Source organism: Oculina patagonica, chromosome 11, assembly GCF_052425735.1.
Source record: "Oculina patagonica isolate OP01 chromosome 11, crgOcupat, whole genome shotgun sequence".
Taxonomy (NCBI): Eukaryota; Metazoa; Cnidaria; class Anthozoa; order Scleractinia; family Oculinidae; genus Oculina; species Oculina patagonica.
Window position 1 is genome coordinate 8,522,033 of NC_135768.1, and position 13,375 is coordinate 8,535,407.

Sequence of the window (13,375 nt, forward strand, 5' to 3'; positions counted from 1 at the left end):
ACTCATTACTCGAACATAACTTTTAGTTTCATTTGGTTTTAGAACATTAACAAAGGAACAGAGACACAGTTTCAAAGACTGTAGATTGCTTTCAGCTTTAACACAGGACGTAAGTACATACAACTACATATTACATACTGTTAGCTTTTTATTTTTAGAACATTTTTCTTTTATTTTTAGAACATTATACTTGTAATTTTATATTTTTACCTTTGTAACTCAATTTTTAACTTTGTATTAGTTTGATTTGAGGACCTGCCTGAAAACCACTCTATGTGACGGGAGCCTCCTCTTGAAAAATTATTTATTATTATTTATTATTATTACAAGTCATAGCAAGTGACATCGATATCTGTAGGCTAGCTATCTTTAAAGATTTGCTTTAAGACTCTCTGTCGACAGGTATGGGAGCGTTTGTTATTGTTTTGATTCTGTCGCTAAAGAAAACCGTTTAAAAATCAAAAAGATTTGGAGCTTTTGACGACCTAAAATAAAATATACCGATAGAAACAGGTATGAAATGTTTGCTTTTGAGGCCATTTGGCTAGGGACTACTTTATTTTGAAATTATGACCTCGCTTCGTGGGGTCGCAAGCTACAATTACAATTACAAGCTCATGTCGCCGTACGCGTCATTTGAAAGCAACTCCATAAAATAAATTTGCTTTTATTTGCTCTCAGGAGCACATTTATAGAATAAAGGTATACAGTACTTAATGATCTTAAAATACTGTCCAAGTTAAGATGTAAAACAAGTAATGAACATTACTTGGCGTTTTCCATACCGCGGTTTGGAATCCCTACGTAGTTTGTTTCGTTAAGCGGTCACGTACAGATTCATATATGTTTTCAGTTCGATCCTTTCCAGTCAGAACGGTTGCCATTACTAGGGGAAAAATGAAGAAAAAAAGCCCTTTTCATGGAAAAAAATTTCTAATAATCTCAGCAAAGTTAACTTGGCATTGGAAGAATCTATTGGCAATGCGAAGAGAAATAATTCAGCATCGATTCAGTGTCACTTACTGCCGACAAACGGTGCCGATGCCGCGGGGCCGGGGGGGGGGGTGGTACTCCCCTCTATTAGGTTTATAGGTTTGTGCCGCCCCCCCAAAGGGTATGGTTTTGAGCCGTTTTGGTCTGAAAACGGATATAAATTTTGAACATTTTGGTCTGAAATTGGTTATGATTATCGGGGGAACGTTCACGAAAGCTTACAAACTTATTTTTCTTCCCAGCAACCGGGGCGAGTAACTGGTGAGAGATAAAGAGAAATAGATAAAATGTATTTTACCTATTCACTTTTGAGGCCGGCCACGGAGCAACACGCAGCAACACGTCGCGGCGACATGACAAATCGCAGCGACAAAATATGAATTAACCAATGAGAGAGCGTCATGTATTTTAGCCATATTGAATATGGAAAACTAGTTCGCATTCCCACTCTTCCAAATTCGCTGTTTGTGCGCCGAACAAGCGCCATGTCGCAGCGACTTGTTTGTAAGCAGTACACACGGAGCGACTTGTCGCATAGTGTGTCCCGACCTTAATCACGTACTACAAAGCCAGTGTGAAAATTTGTTTATTTTCAAGGTCAGGTCTGAAAACATTTTTGGTCTGAAATTGGGTCTGGATTTGGAAACGCGGGCGGCACATCCCCACCATGTTCACCTGAATGTACGTAAAGAACGATAATCCTCATTGCGACCAGCGAACAAGCATCAGCGCAGTTCGCTGGGAGCAACTCTAATGTTGGTAAAAGAAAGATTTCTGGGACGCTGACTAGCGATTGCCTTTTATACTCCTAAAATTCGCGGGCGCTTGTATTGTTGTCGATCTATATTTGGCATTTAGCATAATTCCAATTCCTTATTTGGCGTGTTCGCACGTGCGCGTCTTTTCACGACGTCAACAGTTGTGCGTGTTTTCACGTCGGTCATCAGTTTTCTGAGCGGTCAGTGTAAAACAAAGACTGCAAACTGGGGTTAAAATGCAGATTGAGGGTAAAATGAAAACTGCAGACCAGCAGTAAATGCAGACCAAGGGTAAAGTAACAAAATAAGAGTCACAAAGCCTTTTCCCCGCCCGCTCCAAAGTTCGAAAGAATGTACGTCAGACAAAGTTCCCAATGAGCGAACACATGAATGGACTGGCGGCAAATGTGTTCAAATTTTACTTTTTATACAAACTTGACCTTGTGAGACGTAAGTCTTCTGCACCTGTAAACTGGATGAAACTGAACGGTTTACAGCCCTTTCAGCCCCGTGCCCTTTCGGAAATTAATTTTGTACGCACACGAACTCACGTCATTTGTTTACCGCTACTCTGCGTTGCAGCCCCACGTGTCACAGAATACCAGATCGTCTGCAATACGCAACGCGGGCAAGTTAACCGCTCGCTATAAACATAAAAGTTTTGTACTTTTTATTTTTTTTTATATAGTGTTTAATAACGACTTGTTAACGAAGTAAAGCCGTTATTTATAACTTAACTGCGGAAAGGTTTAATCTGCGCCAGTTAAAAACACTTGAAAGAGCTGTGGCGGTGAGTAATTTGATCGCTGAACGTGACCTTGCTGTGATGACAATGTGTGATGTCAATCTTTAAAATGCCTTAATTGTATCAAAAAGTTAAATATAGCTTTTGATCAAATTTGTGTCGGCATAAAATCTATTTTATATGACATTTATCGCCATTTTATTTACGCGATCGCTCGTGTGATGCGTTGTCTGGAGTAGATTCCTTTCAAATTTGGAGCCGGCAGGGAAAAATGGCTTTGTGACTCATATTTCGTTTACCCCAGGTCTGCAGTCTGCATTTTTCACTGACCGGATTGAAAACAATAATTCACATAATCACGTGGGATGATGGCGTCAGATCACTTGACAATTACATCATGATGTCAAAACAGCCGCCATCTTGGATCCGCCATCTTGGATTTCAAAATTTTTCCAAAATGTCTGCAAATACACAAAATCAATAAAACTGTGCTTAAAAACCGTGAAAAGGTAAAAATTAATTGCATTTAAGTTAATTTTCACCAATAGAAACACGAAAATTACAAATTGCCTATCAAAATGCCGTTTGCATGGTGACGTCAAGTTCCTGACACAACTTCCTATCCTTCCAAATTATTCCCAGATAAATTTTTGATCAACTCGCAAAATTTGGCAGGGTTTGGTTGAATCTTGAAAAAGTTATAAGCGTTCAAAGTCAGCGCGGGCCTCAAAAGTCCCCCCCGGTCTGAATAGGGTCAAACCAAGAGAGGATAAGGGGAAAACACATTTCAGAACACGTAAAATTGCGAGTGCGACACTAATACAAGCTCGATGAATGCTGTGTGTCTCTTGATCGAGAATGAGAATCTGCCTTCTTCGAATTTTCAAAGTTCTTTTCTAACATATTAAAAAATGTCATTTGCCTGAGGAAAGACAATTGGCGAGTTAACTTTTTTGCAATGGAACTTTTGGTACAACTTTCGGTGATTTCTGCAGCAAAATAACTGTAGAAAACTCGTGTCTTTTCCCGTCTGGTGAGGCCTTCCAAGGGGTGTAGACGTGTTGCAAAATCACATGCTTTTGAGGACCGTTGTAACCTATAATCAACGGCTGTAGATGTCGCTGTCGCTCCTCGCAGTGCTGGTAAATGCCACCGAAGCTTCGCTTTTTCCCTTTATGCTTCTGCATCCTCTAAAACAACGGAAGGATGGTTATGATTGGCTTTAAAATCTGTTTTGACAGAGGATCAAAGGGCCTTAGTAAAAATTAATCAAGAACAGCGAGCCTAGCTATGTAGGAGCATGGAAATTTTGAAAATCTGAGCTTTCAGAAATGCAATGATTTCGTGCACTCACTTTCATGCGATATTTATAGTATATTTACTCACCATTTCTCGCTATCATTGATAAGTGCACAACTTTCAATGAAGTCGCTGTCTTTTTTTAGCGTTTATTGTGTCGCTATCGCATTTCAACGCCGCAATCATGTTGCTTGTCGTAACTTTTTCGAAGATTTGAGCCTGAAATGTTATAAGAATGTTCTTAAAAAAAATTAAAAGAGTGGTATTGCATTGCGGTATCTACATGTTCACATCACCAATGAGTGATGACAATATCCCTTACAAGTCAGCATATATCGTTTGAAAGGTTATGAAACAGGCTTTCAGAAAAAAAAAACTTTTGACCGAAACAACCCATAATATAAATAAAGGGAAAATGTAGTCAATTTTGACTGTTTTTTGACCTGACAGGGTTGATTTGTTTGATATTTAGTACATATACAGTCAAAGCTCTCTTAACGGACACTCTCGTAAGCGGACAGCTCTACTTACGGCCACCTTGTTAGAAACCCCGTTTTTACTCCCATACAAACTCTGTATTTTTACATTCTCGTAAGCGGACATTCCCGTAAGCGGCCGCGGACACTTTCCGAGATTACGACTTAGACTTTTTTATGTTTTTAAGCTCCCGTAAGCGGACACCGCAAAGAAAATCATATAAAAACCTCTGTATCTTGAATTAATCAATCAACTTCACATCGCCGTTCGTCACAATGATTTTTCTGTATTTACAGTACCATATTTTAGTGTTTGTTTTGTCGTCATCCACGTCCGGTTACATTTCGAAACACCACCAACATGCATAATACCATTTTGTTAGCTGGGCAAGCTCCCGAAAGCGGCCATCTATCCCCTACAGCTCTAGTGGCCGCTTAGAAGAACCATTCTCGTAATATAAGCGGCCAGCTCCAGTTGCGGACACTTTTTTCGCGTCCCGAGGGTGTCCGCTTACGAGAGCTTCGACTGTATTTGACTCTCGCAACAAACAGAAAAAATAAAATTCATTCTTTACTTCTTTCAGCCTTGGGGACGTTCTAAGGATGTTCTTAAATGTTGGCCTTTTTTCAGCCTCGACGTTGTTATGAAAAAGGAAAAAAGGAAGACCAAAGATTTTTATTTTGAGGATCATGCGAAATTTGATTTCCATGAGTTTCTCTACTTAATTTAACAAAGCCTGGCCGGACAGAATAAATTTCTTTACTTTCGTGGTTTCAGAACAAAGTGATACCGCTACCCCGAGGTCCGGGATTGCTACGAAGGCAACCAAACAGCCTAAATCGGCAAGACCATCAAAGGGAAATAGGGGTACTTACATGAACATGTCCATTTACTAGCTTCTCTTGCTTATTGCTTATGGTTTCGTATTACGAACCCATGGCCTCCCAGATACCGGCTGGGCGCTCTAACCAACTGAGCTACGAGAGAGTCGTTGTGAGCTGGGCCATTTACTAGGTTGATATGTGACACGCGTCCTACATACTGCTAGGATCAGCAATGTCGAAATCATCAAGTTTGTAGTAAATAATGAAGATGGTAAATTTTAAGCCCGGTAATGAATAATGAAGATGAAGTATTCAACATGACACGAGCATGGGACAAAGAAACAAAAAACTGGCCCAGCTCACAACGAGTCATTCGTAGCTCAGTTGGTTAGAGCGCCCAAACGGTATCTGGGAGGCCATGGGTTCGATTCCCGTCGGGGACTCAGATTTTGTCTTTGTCCCATGCTCGTGTCATGTTGAATACTTCATCTTCTTTATTTATTACCGTGCTTATAATTTGCCATATTTATTATTTACTACAAACTTGATGATTTCGACATTGCTGATCCTAGCAGTATGCAGGACGCGTGTCTCATATCAACCCAGTAAATAACCCAGCTCACCACGAGTCTCTCGTAGCTCAGTTGGTTAGAGCACCCAACCGGTATCTGGGAGGCCATGGCTTCGATTCCCGTCGGGGACTCAGAATTTTTCTTTGTCGCATGCTCGTGTCATGTTGAATACTTCATCTTCTATACGATTATATGTTTTCAACTAAAACTACCGACAAAAAGCAACTCTAAGCAAACTGTCAACTTCAACTTCAAATTTTATTTCAATGCGATTTTAAAACACTTTTAATATAAAGGCTAAGCCGCATAGGTACTTTAAGGGCTAGTCAAGGCGACTAGTCTATAATATTATATAACTGTTACTTTCAGATATTTTTGCTCCCCACCGGCATCAGGGGCTGTTTTTATTCTGTGAGTGTGGTAGTTTAAACACACATTTTCTTACACGCATTAATTTTTTCCTAACTACCATTAAAGACCGGATATACTTTCACTGCAGGACTTTTGCAGGACAATGGAATACTCATCAGAACAGTTGAACTATTTTCGAATTTGTTACATCGCCTTTAACTTGGTGCCCAAAGGTCTTCGGAAAATATTCAAACAAGAATGGGATTTCCGTTACAAAACAACGCTTGGAGAATGGAAAGACACGCCAAAGAATGGTTTAGACTTTTACAACAACGAATCTCGAAAAAGCCGTTCAAAGAACGCAAGATATCTAACGACAATACAGAATGGAAACACGGCAGAGTGGGACTGTAGTTGTTTGTTTTTTACGACCCTGTTCTCAGATAGCATTGGCACAACCCTGAGTACCGCAATCAGAAAAGAAGTCGATGATCTTCGTCAGGTCCGAAATAACATAGCTTGCATTACTGAAGCCGAACTTACAGATGCTGAGTTCAAGAATTATGTCAGAAGAGTACTGCTTGCGTTCAACTCTTTGAGTCTTACGGTCAATGATATTGAGGCAGTTAAAAACCAAACGAGCTTTCCCACGAGAGATGTGAATAACTTAAAGCTACATGCTGCTAATCTCCTAGCAGAATTGCAAAAAGCAAAATCTGATTTACAAGTCGCACAAGACACAACAACGTCAAAAGAACAACAAGTTGAAGCCATTGCTACTGATTTAGAAGTCGCGCAAGACACCATGCAGAGTAAAGAAGAACAAGTTGAGTGTCTTACGCAAGAGATTAAGTCCAACGTTGAGTCTTTCTGTGATCTCACATTCAAGCCATCTCACGAAATCGTCAGACGTTCAAATGACATCACAAGGATTATGTCAAAAATGCAAGAGCTTCACGATGGAAGTAATGGAGCAGTTAGTACTATTTATTTGTCTGGAAATCCTGGGTGTGGCAAAACTCAAATTGCTCGTCAAATTGGACAAGACGTCTTTTCAAAAAGGTCACGCGACAGCAAAGACTTAACATTTGTTGCCACCCTGAATGCAGAAACCCTTGAAACGCTGAGAGACTCGTACATCAGTCTGGCTAAACAGTTAGGAATTACAGAATACACTTTAACTAACCTGACGACCTCCGAAGTAAACAGCCCCAAGGAAATAGTCCAGCAACTCCAACATTTAATCTTGCCAAAGATTAAACATTTCTCAGAGTGGTTAATAATTGCTGATAACGTTGTCGACCTGTCTATGGTTCGCAACCATCTGCCTCAGACTGCCAGTGAAGAATGGGGTCACGGTCAGGTGCTGATTACAATTCAAGACAGCAGTGCGATTCCTACAAATGATCTTCATACTTACCACGAGTCCCTGAGCGCAGGAATGCAGCCGGAGGACGCAGTAGAGCTACTGAAACGAGTTTCACAAATTTCAAATGACGACCAAATTCAAACTGTTGCTGAGGTTCTCGAGTATCAACCACTTGCCTTAGCAGCCGCTGCATTTTATGTACAAACGGTTGTGAGTCATGGTTCTCCAAATTACAGTTGGACAAACTTCATGGAGGCATTTGGTCGTGGCGATCATGAAGCGACAAAAAAACCTCTTCCTGGAGGGAATCTAGCGTATTCAAAAACGATGACTACTGCAATAACAATGGCAATAAATAGTGCTTTGGAAAGCGATGAAGTTTATCGCCAGGTACTATTCTTTCTTTCACTGTGTGCTTCCGAATCTCTCCCAGTTGAGGCAGCTGTTAACTTTGTCAAGCATCGCACTTCGGGACAGACAGAAGAGTTCATCAGGGCAAAGATTTTAAAATCCTCCTTGATTACTTGCTTATACAGTGAAGATGGGATACCTGACTATTTAAGAGTACATAACGTTATTCATGTAGCACTCAAGAAAATTTTGACACTGGATGTTGACTTCACAGAGAAAATAGAGTGTATATCTGTGGCAATTCAGGTTTTTCACTCCCTTACTATGTCATTGAGAAATCGTTTAACTGAAAGTAGGTACATTTGCTTAATGCAACGTAGAATTACGGCCCATTGCAAAGCATTGCATGAGATTCTTTATCAAGATTGTGGTACAAAGGATGTTTTGGTAAAGGAGTTAACATCCTTTATCTCCGCTGACAAGGTTGTTTCGTGGCTTCACATGACTGCTTCTGTGTGCTGTGACCTCAGCAATTCATCAAATGCTAGTCTCTTTTCCGCAGCAGGCTGTGATTTTTTCCAATACATGAGTAACACAAGAGAAAGTGACATATTAAAAGCAGATACCTTGGCTGTGTATGGAACCGCACTATCGATGTCACGCCAGTATGAATTAGCAGTGTCACACCACGATAAGGCACTGATCATTAGGAAAAAGATTTACGGAGAGGAACATGCAGATGTAGCAGCAAGTTATTACAACTTGGGAGTTGTTTCTGTGAATCTCGGACAGTACTATGTAGGAAAAGAATACCACGAGAAGGGACTTGTCATCAGGAGAAAGATTTATGGCGAGGAACATGCAGCTGTAGCTGCAAGCTGTAACAACTTGGGAGCTGTTTGTCATGATCTCGGACAGTACAATGAAGCAAAAGAATACCTCGAGAAGGCACTGGTAATCAGGAAAAAGATTTACGGCGAGGAACATGCAGCTGTAGCAGCAAGCTATAACAACTTGGGAGCTGTTTATCATGATCTCGGACAGTACAATGAAGCAAAAGAATACCTCGAGAAGGCAATGGTCATCAGAAAAAAGATTTACAGCGAGAAACATGCAGCTATAGCAGCAAGTTATAAAAACTTGGGTGCTGTTTATCATGATCTCGGACAGTACAATGAAGCAAAAGAATACCATAAGAAGGCTCTCGTCATGAGGAAAATGATTTACGGTGAGAAACATGCAGATGTAGCAAAAAGCTATAACAACTTGGGAGATGTTTATCGTCATCTCGGACAATACCAGGAAGCAAAAGAATACCTCGAGAAGGGACTGGTCATCAGGAAAAAGATATACGGCGAGGAACATGCAGATGTAGCAGCAAGTCATAAAAACTTGGGAGCTGCTTATCATGATCTCGGACAGTACAATGAAGCAAAAGAATACTACGAGAAGGCTCTGGTCATCGAGAAAAGGATTTACGGCGAGGAACATGCAGATGTAGCAGCAAGTTATAACAACTTTGGAAATGTTTATCGTGATCTCGGACAGTACAATGAAGCAAAAGAATATCACGAGAAGGCTTTGCTCGTCAAGAAAAAGATTTACGGTGAGGAACATGCTGATGTAGCAACGAGCTATAACAACTTGGGAAATGTTTATTGTAATCTCGGACAGTACAATGCAGCAAAAGATTATCACGAGAAGGCACTTGTCATTAAGAAAAAGATTTACGGCGAAGAGCATACAGATGTAGCAGCAATTTACAACAACTTGGGACTTGTTTATCGTAACCTCGGACAGTACAGTGAAGCAAAAGAATATCACGAGAAGGCACTGGTCATCAAGAAAAAGATTTACGGCGAGGAGCATACAGATGTAGCAGCAATTTATAACAACTTGGGAGTTGTTTATCGTAATCTCAGACAGTACAATGAAGCAAAAGAATATCACGAGAAGGGACTGGTCATAAGGAAAAAGATTTATGGCGAGGAGCATGCAGCTGTTGCAGCAATTTATAACAATTTGGGACTTGTTAATCGTTATCTCGGACAGTACAATGAAGCAAAAGAATATCACGAGAAGGCACTGGCCATCAGGAAAAAGATTTACGGTGAGGAACATCCTTTTGTAGCACGAAGATGCCGCAAGTTAAAAATTGTTAATAGGACGGATTGTATTTTGTTATAAAAAGTTTATAACGCAAGCGTGATGGAGGGAAGGTGGGACTTACTTCCGGTCATTCATGCTTAACAGTCGTACGCTTTTGGCGTCAATTCTGTATCGTGCTTTGCTATCTAAAAAGGAGGGCTGCTAAACATGGATACCAAATATTGATTGTTTTTAAACCTATTAAGACCGGGCTTTTTTGGATCTTTTTAGACCGGGGGGTGGGGGGGTCGGATTCCGCCCCACTCCGTAACTTCCAGAATATGTCAGCAATCACAATGAAACTTACAGGATATATAGTACGTCCAACAATCTAACTTTTGGTACACGTCACGTGGGATGATGACGTCACAACAAGTGACAATTACCTCATAATGTCAAAACAGCCGCCATCTTGGATCCGCCATCTTGTATTTCGAATTTTTTCCAAAACGTCAGAAAACCGCCCAAAATTACTGCAAAGTACTCAAAATCAATAAAATTGTGCTTAAAATCCGTAAAAAAGTGCAAAAATGGTATTAAAGTTATTTTTCATTAATAAAAACACGAAAATTACAAATTTGGGAAAACATGCCTGTCAAATTGCCGTTGCCATGGTGGGTGCAAATTAATCCAGATAAATGTTTGATAAAGTCGCAAAGTTTGGCAGCGTTTGGTTGAATATTGAAAAAGTTATTAGCGTTCAAAGTCAGCGCGGGCACTTTCCGCCCTCCCCCCCCGGTCTGGATATGGTTAATGTTCACCAGTTGTGCAGTTTTTTACTTGTTTAGTTTAATGAAGATATTTAAAGTACAACAAATAATGCATTTGCATGGTTTCTTTTAGAATTACAAATGTCACTTATAATTTATTACGTTTTTATAATTTTGCATTCACTAAACTTTCATTTTCGAAACTTAGCAGAAAAACGGAAAAAAAGAATTTTTGTTTTAAATTCAGAATGGAGAAGCATTTACAAACCTTATAACGTCTTATGTCTAAATCGTGATTATAACGAACAGACGTTTAACACTAATGGTCAATAGTTAATGTTTTGCTTCGATCACTGGAAAATAATTTAGTTTCTTGTTTTGAAGACATTTTAACGAATCGTGTAACTTTTAGCTGTATTAGGAAATTCATGCTGCCTCTTCCTTTATTCTTAACTATTATTGGTATTGTATTCCATGCGTATCATGGCCGCGAATGTAAAACGCTGAAAATGAGGTGACTCAACTTTAATTCCGCTTTGAGTGTTCTTCTACCATTTTAAGAACCGTGGGTGCCAGAGTTTTTCAGTTCTTTGCGAGTTGCATTATTGTTCACAGTTCATACAAAGGTAAGAAAATTCTTACACCCATGGTAGATTGCACAGTTCATTGTACATATCAGAAATGTTTATCAAGAAATTCATTGTTAACTGTTTTTAGAAATTTCCCAAAAGATGCTAGACAGGGGGACTTAAGTGCATCATTTTCTGTGTTAATATTGTAAATAATATGATTATAACAACATTATTAAAACAATGTTATGATTTTCTTGTAAATTTTTATCTGTCATTCAGTACGAATATCGTAAAATTCCGAAAACAAGCCATTCCCACCGGAAAATATCCCACCTCCAAAAAAAAGATGATGATGATGACGACGACGACGACGACGATGATGATGATGATGATGATGATGATGATGAAAATAAAAAGCCCTCGAAGTAAGCCTTCCCAAAAATAAGTTCGTGGGCTTATTGTAAGGACAACCTTACGTTTACAAGCTCCCAAATATAGCACTTGCTTAGTATTTTACGTCGTTAGAGTATGCGCAGAGACCGAACCTGTAATGTTCGTTTCACTACTGAAGGGTGTCATATCATTCTGATCAGTTAATTTAACGCGGTATCCCTCCCACATATACACCCAATATAGGAGACGCGGTGACCTAATGGTCATCGCGCTGGACTCCGATCCGGATCGAGCAGTGCGGGTTTGAGACCTGGCCAGGGTCATTGTGTTGCGTTCTTGGGCGAAACCTTTTACTCTCATAGTATCTCTCTCCACCCACTGTATAAATGGATACCGGCGAATTAATGCTAGGGGGAGAATTAGTGTGTACATAAAAGTCTTGATTATTTCCTAGTGGCTTTAAAGATCGCAGGTCATTGCTAAGAACACAGTTCTCGCGCTTCCTAGAAAACTCCTTTTCGTACCGTTCATGTTTAGCACTTTGTTTGTGTCAACCAAGCTCCCTCAATCAAGTGTATATGTTGTAGGTCAAATTGGTTTTCAGGCTAAATCTGTTGCCAACCTAAAGATAACACTTTTTAAATCACTTAATAAATCAATTTGAATTTATTTATTGGGATTTCGTTTAAATGAATTCAACTTGTTCTACGTCATTGTAAAAGTGTCATCTTCGGGTTGACACAGATTAACCTAGGTTGGAAACAGATTAAACCTAAAAACCAATTTGACCCACAACATATACGCGAAACAAGTGAGTATATCAGAGCGGAGGCATTTTGAAGCATTTATTACTTGAATAATGATGGATGTCAATAATCGACCCGACCTGGTCGCAAGTCGCCACCCGTGGCGCGAGAAAAAATGGTGAGAGTGCGAAAGCTCTCCCCATTCCCCCCATACCTTGGGTAAGTTAGTGGTCGCCCCAGTACCTTGGGATGCTACAGTGAGTCTGACCAGAATGGCTGAATCTCTGAAAGGACGAGCACGAAATCCTTTGTTGATTGTTTCAAAATAGTGATCGATTTATTCTTTCTCCTTAAAACATCGTTGTATTGTTATGTGTACAGGTATTGAGAATAAGCAAGTTCATCAACTTGATGTACTATCAAATTCTCATATCTTCTTTTAAAGAAATGTAAGGCTGTCAGTAAGGAGAGTTAGTATTTCTAGCTAGGGACTGAAAAGTAATCTCTTGCATCATCCTGGTATTAATTTTTTCAGAGGGTCCAGCTTTGTTTTAGTCCTGCTCTAAAGAATCCTGACATAGCTGTAGTTGCTAAAAATTTTAAGAGAGGAACAAATAAACTAAGGTGTTTTTAATTCGTGTGTAATTTCTTTGAAAATGGATTCTGGAAGGCTTGTTCTAAAAATAGACTGCTCGTTAAAGACATAGCATGCGCCCTAATCCTAGATGTAGACTTCTAGCTAATGAACTTGTGAAGATACCAATCATAGACACGAACCTTTTTCCACATCCGTCGCGAGGTGGTACTATGATGAACTACAGATGTTCTCGCTGACGGAGAATGTTCTTTGTGTCCAGATTTCCATGCATTCTCTTCTCTTTCGCCACTAACATGGTCCCGATGTTTACCACGTTTTATTTCTGGAGACAATCGTTTTGTTGTTTTAGTTTTCTGTATTTGGTTTTCCTGTAATAGACACGTGTTCTCGCTGTCTTTGTCTTATCGAATGATGAACACTTGTCTAAATCAAATCTTGTTTTTGTAGAAATCGTGGTCTGATGAAACCT

The 13,375-nt window shown here is 39.7% G+C and overlaps 1 protein-coding gene across 1 annotated transcript; it reads left to right on the forward strand.

Moving 5' to 3' along the window:
• The first annotated feature begins 6,182 nt into the window (after window positions 1-6,182).
• On the forward strand, window positions 6,183-10,115 carry LOC144630495 (uncharacterized). Its single transcript, XM_078488848.1, has one exon. The coding sequence runs from the start codon at window positions 6,183-6,185 to the stop codon at window positions 9,924-9,926; it is 3,744 nt and encodes a 1,247-aa protein (XP_078344974.1). The 3' UTR covers window positions 9,927-10,115.
• The last annotated feature ends 3,260 nt before the right edge of the window (window positions 10,116-13,375 follow it).